Genomic DNA, 21,992 nt, shown 5'->3' on the forward strand with positions numbered 1-21,992 from the left:
AAGTAATGAAATGGTAAGAGAGATGTGTGGTAATGAAAAGAGTGTGGTTGAGAGAGCAGAAGAGGGTGTATTGAAATGGTTTGGTCACATGGAGACAATGAGTAAGGAAAGATTGACAAAGAGGATATATGTGTCAGAGGTGGAGGGAAGGTGGAGAAGTGGGAGACCAAATTGGAGGTGGAAGGATGGAGTGAAAAAGATTTTAAGCGATCGGTGCCTAAACATACAGGAGAGTGAAAGGCATACAAGGAACAGAGTGAATTGGAACGATCTGGTATACTGGGGTCGACATGCTGTCAATGGACTGAACCAGGACTTGTGAAGCGTCTGGGGTAGACCATGGAAAGGTCTGTGAGGCCTAGATGTGGAAAGGGAGCTGTGGTTTCAGTGCATTACACATGACAGCTAGAGACTGAGTGTGAATGAATGTTTCTTTTCTTTGTTCCTAATGCTACCTTGCTGGAGGGGGTATGCTATTTCATGTATGGCAGGATGGCAATGGGAATGGCTGAGGGCAGCAAGTATGAATATGTAAATGTATATAAATGTATATGTCTGTTTATGTATATGTATGTATACATTGAAATGTATAGGTATGTATATGTACGTGTGGACGTGTGTGTATATGCATGTGTATGTGGGTGGGCTGGGCCATTCTTTCGTCCATTTCCTTGCACTATCTCGCTAACTCAGGAGACAGCGACAAAGTATAATAAATTGCATGTTTACCAAATGGCGTCCTAGCTTTGTCTCTTCGATGTATATCAACTGACTTACATTTCTCTCCTGTGTCTCCCCTGATGATGTGATTATTACACGAAAGTGTACTTGGGAACTTATCGTGTTTCATTTTCCCCGTGGACTCATAGGAATATCTTGATCGCGTGCAAAATTGTGTTCCTTGGGGTAAACCATGGAAAGTTCTGTGGGGCCTGGATGTGGAAAGGGAGCTGTGGTTTCAGTGCATTATTACATGACAGCTAGAGACTGAGTGTGAACGAATGTGGCCTTTGTTTTTTCCTAGCGCTACCTCGCGCACTTTAGGCCATTCTTTCGTCTGTTTCCTTGTGCGACCTCGCTAACACGAGAGACAGCGACACAGCAAATAAATAGATAATATATATATATATATATATATATATATATATATATATTGTTGGAACCACTATTCCTTCAAACATACCCATTTTTGCTTTCCGAGATAATGTTCTCGACTTCCACACATTCTTCAAGGCCCCCAGGATTTTCGCCCCCTCCCCCACTCTATGATCCACTTCCGCTTCCATGGTTCCATCCGCTGCCAGATCCACTCCCAGCTATCTAAAACACTTCACTTCCTCCAGTTTTTCTCCATTCAAACTCACCTCCCAATTGACTTGACCCTCCACCCTACTGTACCTAATAACCTTGCTCGTATTCACATTTACTCTTAACTTTCTTCTTCCACACACTTTTCCAAACTCAGTCCCCAGCTTCTGCAGTTTCTCACATGAATCAGCCACCAGCGCTGTATCATCAGCGAACAACAACTGACTCACTTCCCAAGCTCTCTCATCCCCAACAGACTTCATACTTGCCCCTCTTTCCAAAACTCTTGCATTTACCTCCCTAACAACCCCATCCATAAACAAATTAAACAACCATGGAGACATCACACACCCCTGCCGCAAACCTACATTCACTGAGAACCAATCACTTTCCTCTCTTCCTACACGTACACATGCCTTACATCCTCGATAAAAACTTTTCACTGCTTCTAACAACTTTCCTCCCACACCATATATTCTTAATACCTTCCACAGAGCATCTCTATCAACTCTATCATATGCCTTCTCCAGATCCATAAATGCTACATACAAATCCATTTGCTTTTCTAAGTATTTCTCACATACATTCTTCAAAGCAAACACCTGATCCACACATCCTCTACCACTTCTGAAACCACACTGCTCTTCCCCAATCTGATGCTCTGTACATGCCTTCACCCTCTCAATCAATACTCTCCCATATAATTTACCAGGAATACTCAACAAACTTATACCTCTGTAATTTGAGCACTCACTCTTATCCCCTTTGCCTTTGTACAATGGCAAAGGGGTGAAAAGTTTTTATCGAGGATGTAAGGCATGTGTACGTGTAGGAAGAGAGGAAATGGCAAAGTATTCTTTCTCCCCTATCCCAGGGATATATATATATTTATTTATTTATTATACTTTGTCGCTGTCTCCCGCGTTTGCGAGGTAGCGCAAGGAAACAGACGAAAGAAATGGCCCAACCCCCCCCCCATACACATGTATATACATACGTCCACACACGCAAATATACATACCTACACAGCTTTCCATGGCTTACCCCAGACGCTTCACATGCCTTGATTCAATCCACTGGCAGCACGTCAACCCCGGTATACCACATCGCTCCAATTCACTCTATTCCTTGCCCTCCTTTCACCCTCCTGCATGTTCAGGCCCCGATCACACAAAATCTTTTTCACTCCATCTTTCCACCTCCAATTTGGTCTCCCTCTTCTCCTTGTTCCCTCCACCTCTGACATATATATCCTCTTGGTCAATCTTTCCTCACTCATCCTCTCCATGTGCCCAAACCACTTCAAAACTCCCTCTTCTGCTCTCTCAACCGCACTGCTCTTCTTACAAAAAGTCTGCTTGATCTAGTATATGGATGTTGTCCATTGGGAATTGAAACACGATGAATTCCCTAGTGCACTTTGATGCAATGATCAAATCATTAGGGGACATATATGAATGAGAGAAAGAACAGTCATGTAATATATGAGGAAGAGATGTAGGTAGGATGCCATTGGCATAATTGCAGTTGGTCAACATACAAATATTCAAAAGGTTGTGCAGTTGTAAAGGAAGTTTATGAGATGTTTTCACATTAGTGTGGTAATCCTTTCCCATATTATACAAGTAAGTTATCAAATGACAACTCTGTTCACTTTGGAATCTGCTGTTCATCTCAGATTAATAGGAGTTCCCTTAATTATCAGTTTTGCAACTTTGCTGAATGTAAACACTATTTTCCAACCTGAAAAACAATATTATTTTCAGGGAGAATACAAGATATATGTACGTCCACAAAGTGGAGATGAGCAAGTATTTCGTACCTTTAAGGTAGAAGAGTATGTTTTACCACGCTTTGAGGTCACAGTGAACCCTCCTAAATACATCCTGGGTACTGATACTAAGTTTAATATCACTGTATGTGCCAAGTAAGTAGAATGAGTGATTTCTGATTGCCTATGGGTAGCTAAAATGATCTTATTTTATTTTTTCAGATTATTTGTGTATGCTCTATTGATTGACAGTTCAGTTTATTCTAATTCTTAATATTTCAGTATATTCTCATTTTCTAATTTTAAAGGATTCAGGTGGTGGCACAGTTAGGGGTATGCATACAGCATATCTATCTACAGTTTTGGCACAAAAAATTGGTGTTGTGATAGGGTTACACCAGGATTTTCGCCCCCTCCCCCACTCTATGATCCACTTCCGCTTCCATGGTTCCATCCGCTGCCAGATCCACTCCCAGCTATCTAAAACACTTCACTTCCTCCAGTTTTTCTCCATTCAAACTCACCTCCCAATTGACTTGACCCTCCACCCTACTGTACCTAATAACCTTGCTCGTATTCACATTTACTCTTAACTTTCTTCTTCCACACACTTTTCCAAACTCAGTCACCAGCTTCTGCAGTTTCTCACATGAATCAGCCACCAGCGCTGTATCATCAGCGAACAACAACTGACTCACTTCCCAAGCTCTCTCATCCCCAACAGACTTCATACTTGCCCCTCTCTCCAAAACTCTTGCATTTACCTCCCTAACAACCCCATCCATAAACAAATTAAACAACCATGGAGACATCACACACCCCTGCCGCAAACCTACATTCACTGAGAACCAATCACTTTCCTCTCTTCCTACACGTACACATGCCTTACATCCTCGATAAAAACTTTTCACTGCTTCTAACAACTTGCCTCCCACACCATATATTCTTAATACCTTCCACAGAGCATCTCTATCAACTCTATCTATAGCCCATGCCTCGCAACCGTATAACATTGTTGGAACCACTATTCCTTCAGACATACCCATTTTTGCTTTCCGAGATAATGTTCTTATCTTCCACACATTTTTCAACGCTCTCAGAACTTTTGCCCCCTCCCCCACCCTGTGACTCACTTCCACTTCCATGGTTCCATCTGCTGCCAAATCCACTCCTAGATATCTAAGTTAACTTCCTCCAGTTTTTCTCTATTCAAACTTACCTCCCAGTTGACTTGCCCTTCAACCCTACTGTACCTGATAACCATGCCCTTATTCACATTAACTCTCAGCTTTCTTCTTTCGCACACTTTACCAAACTCAGTCACCAGCTTCTGCAGTTTCTCACCCGAATCAGCCACCAGCTCTGTATCATTAGCAAACAACAACAGACTCACTTCCCAAGCCCTCTCATTCATAACAGACTGCATACTTGCCCCTCTCTCCAAAACTCTTGCATTCACCTCCCTAACAACTCCATCCATATTTTATTATTATATTTTATTATACTTTGTCACTGTCTCCCATGTTAGCGAGGTAGCGCAAGGAAACGAAAAAAAGAATGGCCCCACCCACCCTCATACACATGTATATACATAAACTCCCACAAACGCACATATAAATACCTATACATTTCAACATATACCTACATATACATACACAGATATATACATATATGCACATGCACATATTCATACATGCTGCCTTCATCCATTCCTCCCGTCACCCCGCCACACATGAAATGACACCCCTCTCCCCCCATGTGCGCGTGAGGTAGCGCTAGGAAAGGAGAACAAAATCCACATTCGTCCACACTCAGACTCTAGCTGTCATGTGTAATGCACTGAAACCACAGCTCGCTTTCAACATCCAGGCCCCACAAAACTTTCCATGGTTTACCCCAGATGCTTCACATGTTCTAGTTCAATCTATTGACAGCACATCGACCCCAGTATACCACATCATTCCAATTCACTCTATTCCTTGCACGCCTTTCACTCTCCTGTATGTTCAGGCCCCTATTGCTCAAAATCTTTTTCACTCTATCCTTCCACCTCCAATTTGGTCTCCCACCTCTCATTCCCTCCACCTGTGACACATTTATCTTTTTTGTCAATCTTTCCTCACTCATTCTCTCCATATGACCAAGCCATTTCAATACACCCTCTTCTGCTCTCTCTACCACACTCATTTTATTACCACACATTTTATTACCACACATCTCCCTTACCCTTTCATTACTTACTCGATCAAACCACCTCACATCACATATTGTCCTCAAACATCTCATTTCCAACACATCCACCCTCCTCCACACAGCCCTATCTATCACCCATGCCTCACAACCATATTACATTGTTGGAACCACTATTCCTTCAAACATACCCATTCTTGCTTTCCAAGATAATATTCTCGCCTTACACACATTCTCCAATGATCCCAGAACCTATGCCCCCTCCCACACCCTGTGACTCACTTCTTCTACTGTTCCATCTGCTGCCAAATCCACTTGTATTATATGTATTATATTATATGTAGATATAACCCTGGTGTTTGCTTTCATCCCATAACGTTAAGGTAGCATTATCCAGAGTGCGTAATAAAGATAATTGACGGTCCTTCTCCTTAGGATCGTAACATAAGAATTAGTGACCCTGCCAGGATAGGAATCATAACAGTGTGCGTAAAGTTAAGTGTATTACCAGACACTGCCCACTTGAGTTTACACCATGAGTAGGAAGTTACCTTTGGTGAGACAGTATCATAGTCAGTTGACAAGACTGTGTAGTCTTGTCATAGAGCTTCTCACTTTAAAGGAATCCATCCTGTTCATGCTGCAGTGTGGTGCATCCTTGGGCTGCAGGAGTCCCTACAAAAGGTTCCTAGGCTATGATTAATTGATTGCAGAGCTGAGTGCATTCACCATATATGATAAAGAATGTTCTGGCATTTATAGCAGTGTAACAATATGTTAGGTGCATTAGATATATGGCAGGTAACATAGAGAGTATATTGGCATTGGTATTAACAATATCATCTGAGCACATTTAGCTGTGCACATAATGGACAGGATACACAGCAACCGGTAGGGTATAGGATATAGCTCAGGACAGATAGCAGATTTTGGACACAGTAGAAGAATATGCTCATGAGCATCAGTAACAATGAAGTGATCACAAACTTCTTCATATGTCAGGTCTGAAGTCATAAAATCAACGATTGTTGGTTTCTCAGAAATGTAATGCTAAGTTTGTAAGTACTTATTTGTATTGGTTGGGGAATGAGTTTTAAAACATGTTTAACACTCTAATATTATTTTATTATTGTACTTTGTCGCTGTCTCCTGCGTTAGTGAGGTAGCGCAAGGAAACAGATGAAAGAATGGCCCAACCCACCCACATATACATGTATATACATACACATCCACACACGCACATATACATACCTATACATTACAACATATACATATACATACTTACACAGACATATACACATATACACATGTACTCAATTCACACTTGCTGCCTTTATTCATTCCCGTCGCCACCCTGCCACACATGAGATGACACCCCCCTCCCCCAAATGTGCACGAGGTAGCGCTAGGAAAAGTCAACAAAGGCCACATTCGTTCACACTTAGTCTCTAGCTGTCATGTATAATGCACCGAAACCACAGCTCCCTTTCCACATCCAGGCCCCACAAAACTTTCCATGGTTTACCCCAGATGCTTCTCATGCCCTGGTTCAATCCATTGACAGCACATCGACCCCTGTATACCACATCGTTCCAATTCACTCTATTCCTTGCACGCTTCTCACCCTCCTGCATGTTCAGGCCCCGATCGCTCAAAATCCTTTTCACTCCATCACTCCACCTCCAGTTTGGTCTCCCACTTCTCCTCGTTCCCTCCACCTGTGACACACATATCCTCTTTGTCAATCTTTCCTCACTCATTCTCTCCATGTGACTAAACCATTTCAGTACACCCTTTTCTGCTCTCTCAGCCACTTTTTTTATTACCAAACATCTCTCTTACCCTTTCATTACTTACTTGATCAAACCACCTCACACCACATTTTTCTTTTTTCTTTTTTTGCTTTGTCGCTGTCTCCCGCGTTTGCATGGTAGCGCAAGGAAACAGACGAAAGAAATGGCCCAACCCACCCCCATACACATGTATATACATACGTCCACACACGCAAATATACATACCTACACAGCTTTCCATGGTTTACCCCAGACGCTTCACATGCCCTGATTCAATCCACTGACAGCACGTCAACCCCGGTATACCACATTGATCCAATTCACTCTATTCCTTGCCCTCCTTTCACCCTCCTGCATGTTCAGGCCCCGATCACACAAAATCTTTTTCACTCCATCTTTCCACCTCCAATTTGGTCTCCCACTTCTCATTCCTTCCACCTCTGACACATATATCCTCTTGGTCAATCTTCCTCACTCATTCTCTCCATGTGCCCAAACCATTTCAAAACACCCTCTTCTGCTCTCTCAACCACGCTCTTTTTATTTCCACACATCTCTCTTACCCTTACGTTACTTACTCGATCAAACCACCTCACACCACACATTGTCCTCAAACATCTCATTTCCAGCACATCCATCCTCCTGCACACAACTCTATCCATAGCCCACGCCTTGCAACCATACAACATTGTTGGAACCACTATTCCTTCAAACATAGCCATTTTTGCTTTCGGAGATAATGTTCTCGACTTCCACACATTCTTCAAGGCTCCCAGGATTTTCGCCCCCTCCCCCACCCTATGATCCACTTCCGCTTCCATGGTTCCATCCGCTGCCAGATCCACTCCCAGATATCTAAAACACTTTACTTCCTCCAGTTTTTCTCCATTCAAACTTACCTCCCAATTGACTTGACCCTCAACCCTACTGTACCTAATTACCTTGCTCTTATTCACATTTACTCTTAACTTTCTCACACCACATATTGTCCTCAAACATTTCATTTCCAACACATCCACCCTCCTCTGCACAACCCTATCTATAGCCCACGCTTCACAACTGTATAACTTTGTTGGAACCACTATTTCTTCAAACATACTCATTTTTGCTTTCCAAGGTAATGTTCTCGCCTTCCACACATTCTTCAACGCTCCTAAAACTTTCGCCCCCTCCCCCACCCTATGAATCACTTCTGCTATTATGGTTCCATCTGCTGCCAAATCCACTCCCAGATATCTAAAACACTTCACGTCCTCCAGTTTTTCTCCATTCAAACTCACCTCCCGATTGACTTGTCCCTCCAACTCTACTGTACCTAATAACCTTGCTCTTATTCACATTTACTCTCAGCTTTCTTCTTTCACATACTTTACCAAACTCTGTCACCAGCTTCTGCAGTTTCTCACCCGAATCAGCCACTAGCGCTGTATCGTCAGCGAACTACAACGGACTCACTTCCCAAGCCCTCTCATCCACAACAGACTGCATACATGCCCCTCTCTCCAAAATTCTTGCATTCACCCCCTAACCACCCCATCCATAAACATATTAAACAACCATGGAGACATCATGCACCCCTTCCACGAACCGACATTCACTGAGAACTAATCACTTTCCTCTCTTCCTACTCGTACACATGCCTTACATCCTCGATAAAAACTTCTCACTGCTTCTAGCAACTTTCCTCCTACACCATATATTCTTAATACCTTCCACAGAGCATCTCTATCAACTCTATCATATGCCTTCTCCAGATCCATAAATGCTACATATAAATCTATTTGTTTTTCTAAGTATTTCTCACATACATTCTTCAAAGCAAACACCTGATCCACACATCCTCTACTACTTCTGAAACCATACTGCTCTTCCCCAATCTGATGCTCTGTACATACCTTCACCCTCTCAATCAATACCCTCCCATATAATTTTCCAGAAGTACTCAACAAACTTGTACCTCTGTAATTTGAACACTCATCTTTATCCACTTTGCCTTTGTACAATGGCACTATGCATACATTCTGCCAATCCTCAGGCACCTCACCATGAGCCATACATACATTGAATATCCTCACCAACCAGTCAGCAACACAGTCATCCCCTTTTTAATAAATTCCACTGCAATACCATCTAAACCCGCCACCTTTCCGGCTTTCATCTTGTGCAAAGCTTTCACCACCTCTTCTCTGTTTACCAAATCATTCTCCCTGACTCTCTCACTTCGCACACCACCTCCACCAAAACTCCCTATATCTGGCACTCTGTGATGAAACACATTCAACAAACCTTCAAAATACTCACTCCATCGCCTCACATCACCACTACTTGTTATTACCTCCCCATTAGCCCCCTTCACCGATGTTCCCATTTGTTCTCTTGTCTTACGCACTCTATTTACCTCCTTCCAAAACATCTTTTTATTCTCTCTAAAATTTCATGATACTCTCTCACTCCAACACTCATTTGCCCTCTTTTTCACCTCTTGCACCTTTCTCTTGACCTCCTGCCTCTTTCTTTTATACATCTCCCAGTCATTTGCACTATTTCCCTGCAGAAATTGTCCAAATCCCACTCTCTTCTCTTTCACTAAAAATCTTACTTCTTTATCCCACCACTCACTACCCTTTCTAATCTGCCCACCTCCCACACTTCTCATGCCACAAGCATCTTTTGCACAAGCCATCACTGTTTCCCTAAATACATCCCATTCCTCCCCCACTCCTCTTACATCCTTTTTTGTCACCTTTTTCCATTCTGCACTCAGTCTCTCCTGGTACTTCCTCACAAGTCTCCTTCCCAAGCTCACTTACTCTCACCACTCTCTTCACCCCAACATTCTTCTTTTCTGAAAACCTCTTCAAATCTTCATCTTTGCCTCCACAAGATAATGATCAGACATCCCTCCAGTTGCACCTCTCAGCACATTAACATCCAAAGGTCTCTCTTTCACGTGCCTATCAATAAACACATAATCCAATAACACTCTCTGGCCATCTCTCCTACTTACTTACATACATATACTTATGTATATCTCTCTTTTTAAACTAGGTATTCCCAGTCACCAGTCCTTTTTCAGCACACAAATCTACAAGCTCTTCACCATTTCCATTTACAACACTAAACACCCCATGTACACCAATTATTCCCTCAACTGCCACATTACTCAACTTTGCATTCAAATCACCCATCACTATAACCCTGTCTTGGGCATCAAAACTGCTAACACACTCACTCAGCTGCTCCTAAAACACTTGCTTCTCATGATCTTTCTTCTCATGCCCAGGTACATTAGCACCAATAATCACCCATCTTTCTCCATCTGCTTTAATTTTTACCCATATCAATCTAGAGTTTACTTTCTTACACTCTATCACATACTCCCACCATTCCTGTTTCATTGGTGCTACTCCTTCCTTTGCTCTTGTCCTCTTACCAACCCCTGATTTTACTCCCAAAACATTCCCAAACCACTCTTCCCCATTACCCATAATTCTTTTGAAATTCTGTATGCTGTCTATTTTAATATATTTTGATTTCTTCCTCATCTTTTTTAAAATGTTTCTTGCTCAGTTTCATAGTATGTCCCCTGATGGCTTTATCCCTGTATCTTTCAAAGTACCATTAAGTGGCTATGTCATCAGTGCTTTAGACTTAAATATTGTGATTAGATCTCCCTTCACTCTTTGATGTTTGGGTTAGATCACCCCTTGCTCTTTTCTCTTCCATGTTGAGCAACTTTAAGGCCTCTAGGCTTTCCCTGTAACTCAGCTTCCTTAAATCTTGTACTGTCTTTGTTGCTTTCATTTGAGCCTTATCTTGAGCTTTTTGTGCTTATTATGATGTAGTGACCAAACTCAAGAAGCATGTATTATGTGAATAGCTTGCTGTTTATATCCTTATCCATGAACGTGGTTGCATTTCCAGTATTTTCCAGCAGACATTTGAATGTGAAGGATCAGAAGAAATCAGAGTGCTACAGGTATCTGGTTGTGGGTGTAGTGGTGGTTAGAACCATGCAGGCTGAAATGAGTCATTAGTTAGAAGAGGGGTGCTAATGTTCTGAGTGTATTATGGAGTATGTGGAAGGAGAGGTTAGTGTCTTTTAGGGCAGAAATGGGTGTGTTTTGAAGATATAGTAGTCCCTACAATATTGTGTAGTTCAGTGTTCGATGTCAAAAGCAAAAGAAAGGAAGATGATGAATTTGTTGGAAGTGAAATTTTGAAGTATGACATGTGGTGCAAGGCGGTCTGATTAATTGAAAAATTTATTGTAAGAAAGAAACCATGGAAAGTTCTGTGGGGCCTGGGTGTGGAAAGGGAGCTATGGTTTCGGTGCATTATTACATGACAGCTAGAGACTGAGTGTGAACGAATGGGGCCTTTGTTGTCTTCCTAGCGCTACCCCATACACATGAGGGGGAAGGGGGTTGTTATTTCATGTGTGGTGGGGTGGCAATGGGAATGAATAAAGGCAGACAGTATGAATTATGTACATGTGTATATGTGTATATGTCTGTGTGTGTATATATATGTATACGTTGAGATGTATAGGTATGTATATTTGCGTGTGTGGGCTTGTATGTATATACATGTGTATGTCGGTGGGTTGGGCCATTCTTTTGTCAGTTTCCTTGCGCTACCTCGCTAACGCGGGAGACAGCGACGAAGCAAAATAAAATAAAAAAATAAAAAAGAAAGAAGTGTAGTATTAAGTATAGACTGATTGAGAGAGCTGACAGAGTATGCAGAAGTACTTTGTAGATATGGAGAGGATGAGCAAGGAAACACTGACTGTGAGGATCTGGATGTCAGAAATAGAGATAAAGGGTGAAGGGGATGATTAAAGAGATGGAATGATGAAGTGAAAGATATTCAGGGTGTCTTGGCCTGAATATTAAGGGGGATGGCAAACATGCATCAGATAGAATGAATTGTATCAGTTTTTGTATGGAGGCACAACCTGTTGTTAGTATGCTGAACTTTGGCTAAGGAAGTGGTCAAATTAATCATGGAGTGGTCTGTGAGGCTTGGTTTTGTATAAATGGTGCTTATGTTGACCTATCATGAAGTATGTACCATAGATGTGTGCAATGAGGCAGTTGTTCTTTTGTTTCTGATGCTACCTTGCCAAGGTAGGAGGTGTAATTAGGTGTTAAAGTAATTATAGCTTGCAACTGTTGTACTGTACTGAGAAATTTTTTGCAGGTACACTTATGGGCAGCCTGTTAAAGGAAATGTAACACTAGAGGTTGACAATAATGGCTGGGGAAGCTCAAAGATTACTCATACAGTTAAGGCGAGGGTAAGTTGTGTGTTTTTTATTTCTTTTAGTTAAACTATTCATGGAGGATATATAAACTTAGACAAAAAATGCATTTATCATTAATCTCTTTGAGTTGTGTGATGTTTATGCTATATTTTGCATTTAGGGAGATGTTGTACATGCTGAGTCTTTCTTAGATACTTCATTCATTTAGTGATTTCAAGCAATCAACTTTCAGAAACATGGCTGCAGCAGTAAGAATATTTGTCTAGGAAGTCTGTTTGACTTAAGATTTCAAATCGCTGAGTCTGTGTAAAGAGTAAATGGATATGCTTGTAAAAGTTTGCTGTTGGATGTTAGGATAAATTTGTAGGTTATTGATGATAAGATTTTGAATGGAGAAAAGTATCAACTTTTCTAAGGGAAAATGAAGAAACTAAAACAATAGCAGAATATACAATACAGCAAATATCAACATAGCACAGAAGAAAAACATAAAAAGAAAAATCATATTACATGACCCAGTCATGGTGAACATGACATCAACCATTATTTCTTCAGAGGAATGCTTACTTATTCAGATAACCTGACAAGCACTAAACAACTGACATCCTAACTGAGTCTTAAACACCAATTCATTAGACATCCATCAAAACCTGCACTCCCTAGAGCCACACGAGTCACCCTTTCCTTCATATGCTGTAGACATAACCCATCACTACAATACTACAACCACTGTTTCAACATATCACATGATACAGCTGCAATATATCATGTGTAATTCACTGAAACTACAGCTCTCTATCCACATCCATGCCCCACAGACCTCTCCATGGTTTACTCCAGACATTTCACTTGCTTTCGTTCAGTCCATTGACAGCATGTCGACCTTAGTATACCACTTTGTTCCAATTCACTCTATTCCTTTCTTGCCTCTCACCCTCCTGTCTGTTCAGGTTCTGATCGCTCAAAATCTTTTTCACTCCATCCTTCCCCCTCCAGTTTGGTCTCCCACTTCTCTTTGTTCCCTCCACCTCTGACATGTATATCCTTTTTGTCAATCTTTCCTCACTCATTCTCTCCATCTGTCCAAACCATTTCAACACACCCTCTTCCGCTTTCCCAACCATACATTTTATTACCACACATCTCTCTTACCGTTTCATTACTTACTCAATCAAACCACCTCACACCACATATTGTCCTCAAACATTTCATTTCCAACACATCCACCCTCATTTGTACAACCCTATCTGTAGGCCATGCCTTGCAACCATATAATATTGTTGGAACTACTATTCCTTCAAGATAATAATCTCTCTTTCCACACATTCTTCATTACTCCCAGAACCTTTGCCCCTTTACCCACCCTGTGGGACAATTCTGCTTCCATGATTCCATTCACTGCCAAGTCCACTCCCAGATATCTAAAACACTTCACTGCCTCCAATTTTTTCTTCATTCAAACTCACATCCCAGCTAACTTGTCCCTCAACCCTCCTGAACCTAATAATCTTGCTCTTATTCACATTTACTCTCAACTTTCTCCTTTCACATACTTTTCCAAACTCAGTCACCACCTTCAACACTTTCTCCCTTGAATCAGCCACCAGTGCTGTATCATTGGCAAACAACAAGTGGATCACTTCCCGGGCCCTCTCATCCCTAACAGACTGCATACTCGCCCCTCCCTCCAAAACTCTTGCATTTACCTCCCTGACTACCCAATCCATAAACAAAGTAAACAACCAATGGGGACATCACACACCCCTGCTGCAGACCGACCTTCACTGAGAACCAGTCATTCTTTTCTCTTCTTACTTATACACATGCCTTACGTTCGTGATAAAAACTTCTCACTTCTTTTAGCAGCTTACCTCCCACACCATATACTCTTAAGACCTTCCACAATGCATCCCTATCACCCCTATCATATGCTTTCTCCAGATCCATAAAAGCTACATAGAAATCTATGTTTTTCTAAGTATTTCTCACACACATTCTTCAAAGCAAACACTTGGTCCACACATCCTCTACCACTTCTGAAACCACACTGCTCCTCCCCAATCTGATGCTCTGTACATGCCTTCACCCTGTCAATAAATACCCTTCCATACAGTTTTCCAGTAATACTCAACAAGCTTTTTCCTCTGTAGTTTGAACACTCACCATTATCCCCTTCACCTTTGTACAGTGGCATTATACATACATTCTGCCAATCTTCATGCACCTCACCATGATCCATACATACATTGAATATCCTTATCAACCAGTGAACAACACAGTCACCCCCTTTCTTGATAAATTTAACTACAATACCATCCAAACCTTGCTGGATTTCATCTTCTGCAAGGCTTCGACTGCCTCTGCTCTCTTAACCAAACCATTCTCCCTGACCCTCTCACTTTGCATACCACCATGACCAAAACACCCTACATCTGCCACTCTATCATCAAACGCATTCAACAAACCTTCAAAATACTCACTCCATCTGTTATCAGTGATGTTCCCATTTGTTCTCTTTGTCTTATGCGTGTTATTTACCTCCTTCCAAAGCATCTTTTTATTCTCCATAAAGTTTAATGGTACCCTCTCACCCCAACTCTCATTTACCCTCTTTTTCAACCCTTGCACCTTCCTCTTGACCTTTTTCCTCTTTCTTTTATACATCTCCCAGTCATTTGCAATACTTCCTTCTTGTAGTTATTGTCTAAATACCTCTCATTTCTCTTTTACTAACAACTTTTCTTCTTCACCCCACCACTCACTACCCTTTCTAATCTTTCCCACCTCCCACCTTTCTCATATCACATTCATCCTTTGCACATGCCATCACTACTTCCTTAAATACGTCCCATTCCTCACCCTCTTCCCTCACATCATTTGCTCTCACCTTTTGCCATTCTACACTCAATCTCTTCTGATACTTCCTCTTACAAGTCTCCTTTCAGAGCTCGCTTACTCTCACCACTCTCATCTCCCCAACATCTCTTTTCTTTTTAAAACCTCTATCCGTGGGGATAGGGGAGAAAGAATACTTCCCACGTATTCCCTGCCTGTCATAAAAGGCGAATAAAGGGGGTGGGAGCAGAGGGCTGGAAACCCTCCCTTTCTTGTATTTCAGTGTCTAAAAAGGAAACCGAAGGAGTCAAGTGGGGAGTGTTTATCCCCCTTGAAGGCTTAGATTAAGAAAGCTAGGAAATTGGGTGCAAACACTAAAACACTAGATATTCTGTATCAGGAATGTGCAATGAAGCAGGTGGAGAAGTTCATGCAAGATGCAACCCATCCTCCACACCAAAACTATGTATTTTTAAGGTCAGGAAGAAGACTGTCTCTGTCTATACAGCACACTGATATATTCAGGAAATCATTTGTACCAAAAAGCATTCTATTGGCTAAGCAATTAAAGATGCTGTAACTCCTCTGTGATATAGCTTCTTAGTGCAGTAGATGATTCTTTATGTGATATTTTATGTGATACTTTTACTTTATATTTTATCATTTGTATTTTATAATTCTTATACGTTTCCTGAAATTGAGCTTCTGGCCCTAAAGAATTTCGCTTTGTATCATGTATGCAATTTGACAATAAAGACATCTTATCTTATCTCATGTATGCACTGAATAATTTGTTTATAAATTCCTTTTTATGAAATTCCAAATACACAGACAGCAATATCAGACTGAGGCCTAAGCAATATCAGACAAAAGCATAGACTGAATTCACATAAGGTCTGGTAGGGTACCATGTTCCTCATGTGCCAATGAATCAGGTGCAGCAATGTTCATCAGGTAGATTTGTTTATATACCTTTATGCACTGTTATTTTGTTTTTCCCCTAAAGAAGTCTTGGAAGATAGGTGAAAGTTGGGGAAGATGTTCTTGTACTTTTCATGTGAATTGTGAAGATTTACTTAATCACTTCCATAGCCTGGGGCATAACATCATGGTTGACCTAAATATTCAGAAAGTATATGAGAAAAACCATACTTAACCTATCCCAGAACCTGAAGAAATGTGGTTGTGGGAAATACATAGATTCCTGTTGTGCATTTTTTGTTTTCATTGCATATTATTTTCAGTGCTTGGATGATGTTTTGAGTGTTTTTTTTTTTAAATACATTATCCATAATTTACATAATGTTTTCAGTATATTCAATTCTTTTTGAGAATCCACATTTCCTAACCCCTTATTTACATGGAAATGGATGTTGTGATGTAGTGCAATTTGATATGGCTCAAGCTTTTTTGTACTTTTTTCATGCTATACCCTGATCATGCTATATTACTCTTGTTATCAGTCCTGAGCACAAGTTTAGAGGCACAGCGAACTAGTCTTATGTGTTTATATCCCTATATACAATTTAGACTGTTGTTTAAGATCACCATTTTGATTAAACTGTGTTGTGTTTTAATGAAACTTAAGATCGTTCATCATTGGTATGGTGACATGACTGGAACATTCATGCTACCTTACTTTAATTCAGACTTTGATTTGACTTTATGCCATCTTTCTTTTATATCAAATGAAAGGAAAAAGATTGTAAAATAGTAAAGATGTTGTAAGGTTGCTGCAAAATGCTGTGGCTCATAATCTAAGCATTAACATTATGTAAGAGAGGCTAGAAAAGCCGTATAATAATGACCAAAATTACTTGAAGATTTTGCGCGTGATATCCCTTCAATAGATGTCGGAAATTATTTGATTTATATGTAAGTAATATATTAAGAATTGACATTATGGTGAGCTGTTTTAGTGCAAAGAATATGCATGCACTATCATTTGTAAACTGGAAGAGATTGCATATCTGATATAGATTTATAGGTAGATAAATAGAAATTAGCTATATAGTCTTTCTTAAGAGTATGTATCTTGCATTTTTTAATATTCTTCACACAGATATTGGGCTGTAAAGAAATTATGGTTTTAGCTGAGGATGTGAAGATGAATGACAAAGATTATCTTGTCTACAAGATGGCCATCAAAGCTACTGTGGTGGAAGAAGGAACAGCTGTAGAGTATCATGGAGAAGCGAGGGCTGATGTACATCGATCTGCTCTAAAATTTATATCTGTTGGAACAGAAATATATTTGAAACCCAGTCTTCCCTTTACAGGAAAGGTATGTTTTACAATTTCATTTATCAGTCATGCTGCTGTTGACGGTGGTCACTCTTAAGGTTGTCCCATAATTGGGAATATTCAGTGTACATCTCATATGTATGACAATATAATATAGTGCAGTATGAGAGGGAGGGCTTAGACAGTATTAGTAACAGCACCTCCCAAAACCTTTCCATCTCTGATGGGCTCGCCTGTTTTTCTGTTCACCATACCAACGTTCTTTATCTTACAAGTGACCTTTCTTCTGTTGCACACTAGCTATCTACAACCTCCCTTAATATCTTACTTCTCTCTAAGACCTGAGTGTTTAATTATATTTTTAATTATATTTTCATGAACACATTTTTCTTATGCTACTTTTATTATACCCACACATGATTCCTGTTCAGAGGTGGTGTCTGTATTCCAACATCAGTGCACCAGTTGCACACCTTGAGGACCTTTAGTCCTCAAAATTTGATATCATCTGGCTTAAGGTGTGTCTCCCAATTACCACACTTTTCCCTTATTTTGCCTACTGCTCTCCTTCTTCAACAAATTTTATACCTTTCTTGGACTTTACACTCCTCCCATAAGACTGTAGCATCTTCTTACCTGCATACTGAGATCCTCAACTTCGGGGATTTCACCTTTGCCATAGGGATTGTTTGCATTCCTCCCATACAGATGTTGGGGGACTGAAAGCCTCATGTTCTCCATTCTCAATGATCTAGAGCAAATTGGCTCCCACCCACCCATGCCTCTGACAGTCGTGACCACTCTCCAAATGTTCTGGATCTGTTTTCACCTCCAGAGGAGTGCAACTTGACAACCACTAAAGTGCTGACTCACTAAGCAGATGTCACAAACCCTCCTGATACTCAGGCAGGTAGTACTGGTAATATACATCCTTGGTCGTTGGCTGCCTATCAACTACTTCCCTCTCGTCATCAGAACTTCGGAAATCTTGAACTCCATCTTTCCCCAATTTCAAACATATGATCCACTACTTTTTAGCTGAAAGTCCATATATCTTCAACATGTTATATCCATTAATTTTTATACAACTCATCTTTTAACAATTCTTGTGCCTTTATTAATGCAAACACCAACAACCTTCACAAAACCTGATCTCTTTCAATCTATTCCACTTTCTTTCACCATTCCTTCATACATATCTACCTCAAAAATACCCCTTATGTTCTTAATTCAATCCTCTTCCTTACCAAGTAGATATACTAATATACAGTACAGGATGGTCCCTGCAGAACAACTTTATGGAAGCTGCATTGTGGGCATGAAGAGTCTTGGAATATGTAGAAATGGGGAAGTGTAACTTATGTTTGTTTGAGGAGTGTGGTCTCTGATAGGTGTATGTCTGATGGGTTGGATTTTTAAGATTTAGATGAGTGGTTGCTTGTTTAGCACTTGGCAGATTATTTCAGTGTGTATGAGCTTTGTCAGTTGTAGCTGCTGGGGTGGGGGATCTATGAATATATGCTACTGAAGTGTGAGGCAGGGGTTAAAGTGGTTAGGAGGGAGGGATCTAGTCCCTCCTTTTGCATAGAATTAAGTGCAGAGTATCAAATCCAGAAACTCATGATAAAACATACATATGGGTGATGCCCAAAACATAGAAGGGGAAGTGTAACTTATGTTTGTTTGAGAAGTGTGGTCTCTGATAGGTGTATGTCTGATGGGTTGGATTTTTAAGATTTAGATGAGTGGTTGCTTGTTTAGCACTTGGCAGATTATTTCAGTGTGTATGAACTTTGTCAGTTGTAGCTGCTGGGGTGGGGGATCTGTGAATACATGCTACTGAAGTGTGAGGCAGGGGTTAAAGTGGTTAGGAGGGAGGGTTCTAGTCCCTCCTTTTGCATAGAATTAAGTGCAGAGCATCAAATCCAGAAACTCATGATAAAACATCCTCCTTTGACATAGTTCCACCCACATACACATGTATATACATAAACACCCACACATGCACATATACATACATATACATACACAGACATATACATACATATACATGTACATATCCATACTTGCTGCCTTCATTCATTCCTGTCGCCATCCCACCACACATGAAATAGCATCCCCCCCTCCCCTCCAGCAAGGTAGCACCAGGAACAGACAAAAAAGGCCACATTCATTCACACTCAGCCTCTAGCTGTCATGTGTAATGCACTGAAACCACAACTCCCTTTCCACATCCAGGCCCCACAGACCTATCCATGATTTACCCCAGATGCTTCATATACCCTAGTTCAATCCATTGACAGCACATTGACCCCAGTATACCACATCATTCCAATTCACTCCATTCCTTGCACACCTTTCACCCTCCTGTATGTTCAGGCCCCAATCACTCAAAACGTTTTTCACTCCATCCTTTCACCTCCACTTTGATCTCTCTCTTCTCGTTCTTCCCTCCATCTCTGACACATATATCCTTTTTGTCAACCTATCCTCACCCATTCTTTCCATGTGTCCAAACCACTTCAACACACGCTCTTCTGCTCTCTCAACCACACTCTTTTTATTACCACACATCTCTCTTACCCTTTCATTACTTACTCGATCAGACCACCTTGCACCACATATTGTCCTCAGACATCTCATTTCCAGCACATCCACCCTCCTCCGCACAACACTCTCTATAGCCCATGCCTTGTAACCATATAACATTGTTGGAACCACTATTCCTTTAAACATACCCATTTTTGCTTTCCGAGATAACATTTTCGCCTTCCACACATTCTTCAACGCTCTCAGAACCTTCACCCCCTCCCCCACCCTGTGACTCACTTCCGCTTCGATGGTTCCATCCACTGCCAAATCCACTCCCAGATATCTAAAACACTTCACTTCCAGTTTTTCTCCATTCAAACTCACCTCCCAATTGACTTGTCCCTCAACCCTACTTTCAGCTTTCTTCTTTCACATGCTTTACCAAACTCAGTTACCAACTTCTGCAGTGTCTCACCTGAATCAGCCACCAGTGCTGTTATCATCAGCAAACAACAACTGACTCACTTCCCAAGCCCTCTCATCCAGAACAGACTGCATTCTTGCCCCTCTCTCCAAAACTCTTGCATTCACCTCCCTAACCACCCCATCCATAAACAAATTAAGCAACCATGGAGACATCATGCACCCCTACCGCAAACCGACATTCACTGGGAACTGATCACTTTCTTCTCTTCCTACTCGTACACATGCCTTACATCCTTGGTAAAAACCTTTCACTGCTTCTAGCAACTTACCTCCCACACCATATAATCTTAAAACCTTCCATAAAGCATCTCTATCCACCCTGTCATATGCCTTCTTGGGATCCATAAATGCTACATACAAATCCATCTGTTTTTCTAAGTATTTCTCACATACATTCTTCAAAGCGAACTCCTGATCCATGCATCCTCTACCCCTTTTGAAACCACACTGCTCTTCCCCAATCTGATGCTCTGTACCTGCCTTTACCCTCTCATTTAAATACCCTTCCATATGATTTCCCAGGAATACTCAACAAGCTTATGCCTCTGTGATTTGAACACATATACATACATACACATATACATGTCGACAGATTCATACATACATGTACACAGACATAATACATATTCACACATGTACATATTCTTACTTGCTTACCTTCATCCATTCCTGGTGCTCCCCCATCCCACAGGAAACAGTGTCGCCATCTCCTGCTTCAACATGGTAGTGCCAGGAAAACAGACAAAAAGGCCACATTCGTTCACACTCAGTCTCTATCTGTCATGTGTAATGCACTGAAACCACAGCCCCTGATTCACATCCAGGCCTCACCGACCTTTCCATTGCTTACCCCAGATGTTTCACATGACCTGGTTCAGTCCATTGACAGGACATTGATCGTGGTATACCACATTTTTCCAATTCACTCTATTCCTTGTGTGCCTCTCACCCTCCTGCATCTTCAGGCCCCAATTGTACAAAATCTTTTTCACTCCATCCTTACACTTCCAAGTAAGTCTCCCATTTCTCCTTTTTCCCTTCACTTCTGACACATATATCCTCTTTGTCAACATTTCCTCAACCATTCTTTCCTTATTTCCAAACCATTTCACTACACCCTCTTCTGCTCACTCAATCACACTCTTTTTGTTACCACATCACTTCCTTCATTACTTACTTGATCAAACCAGCTCACACCTCATATTGTCCTCAAACATTTCATTTCCAACACATTCACCCTCCTCCCTACAACCCTATCTATAGCCTATGCCTCGCAACCATGTAATATTGTTGGAACTACAATTTCTTCAAACATATCAATTTTGCTCTCTGAGATAATATTCTCTCTTTCCACACATTCTTCATCGCTCCCAGAACCTTTGCTTCCTCCCCCATTCTATGACTCACTTCCATTTCCATGGTTCCATTTGATCCTAAGTCCACTCCCAGATAGCTAAAACACTTCACTTCCTCCAATTTTTCTCCATTCAAACTCACATCCCAGCTAACTTGTCCTTTAACCCTCCTGAACCTAATAACCTTGCTTGTATTCACATTTACTCTC

At 41.0% G+C, this 21,992-nt stretch overlaps 1 protein-coding gene across 1 annotated transcript in view; it reads left to right on the forward strand.

Moving 5' to 3' along the window:
• The window catches only part of LOC139752129 (alpha-2-macroglobulin-like), a 196,432-nt gene that overhangs the window by 23,083 nt on the left and 151,357 nt on the right, over positions 1–21,992 (forward strand). The window contains exons 5-7 of the mRNA XM_071668047.1: positions 3,075–3,235; positions 12,268–12,364; positions 17,229–17,450. Coding sequence (XP_071524148.1) covers positions 3,075–3,235; positions 12,268–12,364; positions 17,229–17,450 — 480 coding nt within the window. The remainder of the gene's footprint in view (positions 1–3,074; positions 3,236–12,267; positions 12,365–17,228; positions 17,451–21,992) is intronic.

The sequence above is a fragment of the Panulirus ornatus genome, chromosome 12, assembly GCF_036320965.1.
Source record: "Panulirus ornatus isolate Po-2019 chromosome 12, ASM3632096v1, whole genome shotgun sequence".
Lineage (NCBI taxonomy): Eukaryota > Metazoa > Arthropoda > Malacostraca > Decapoda > Palinuridae > Panulirus > Panulirus ornatus.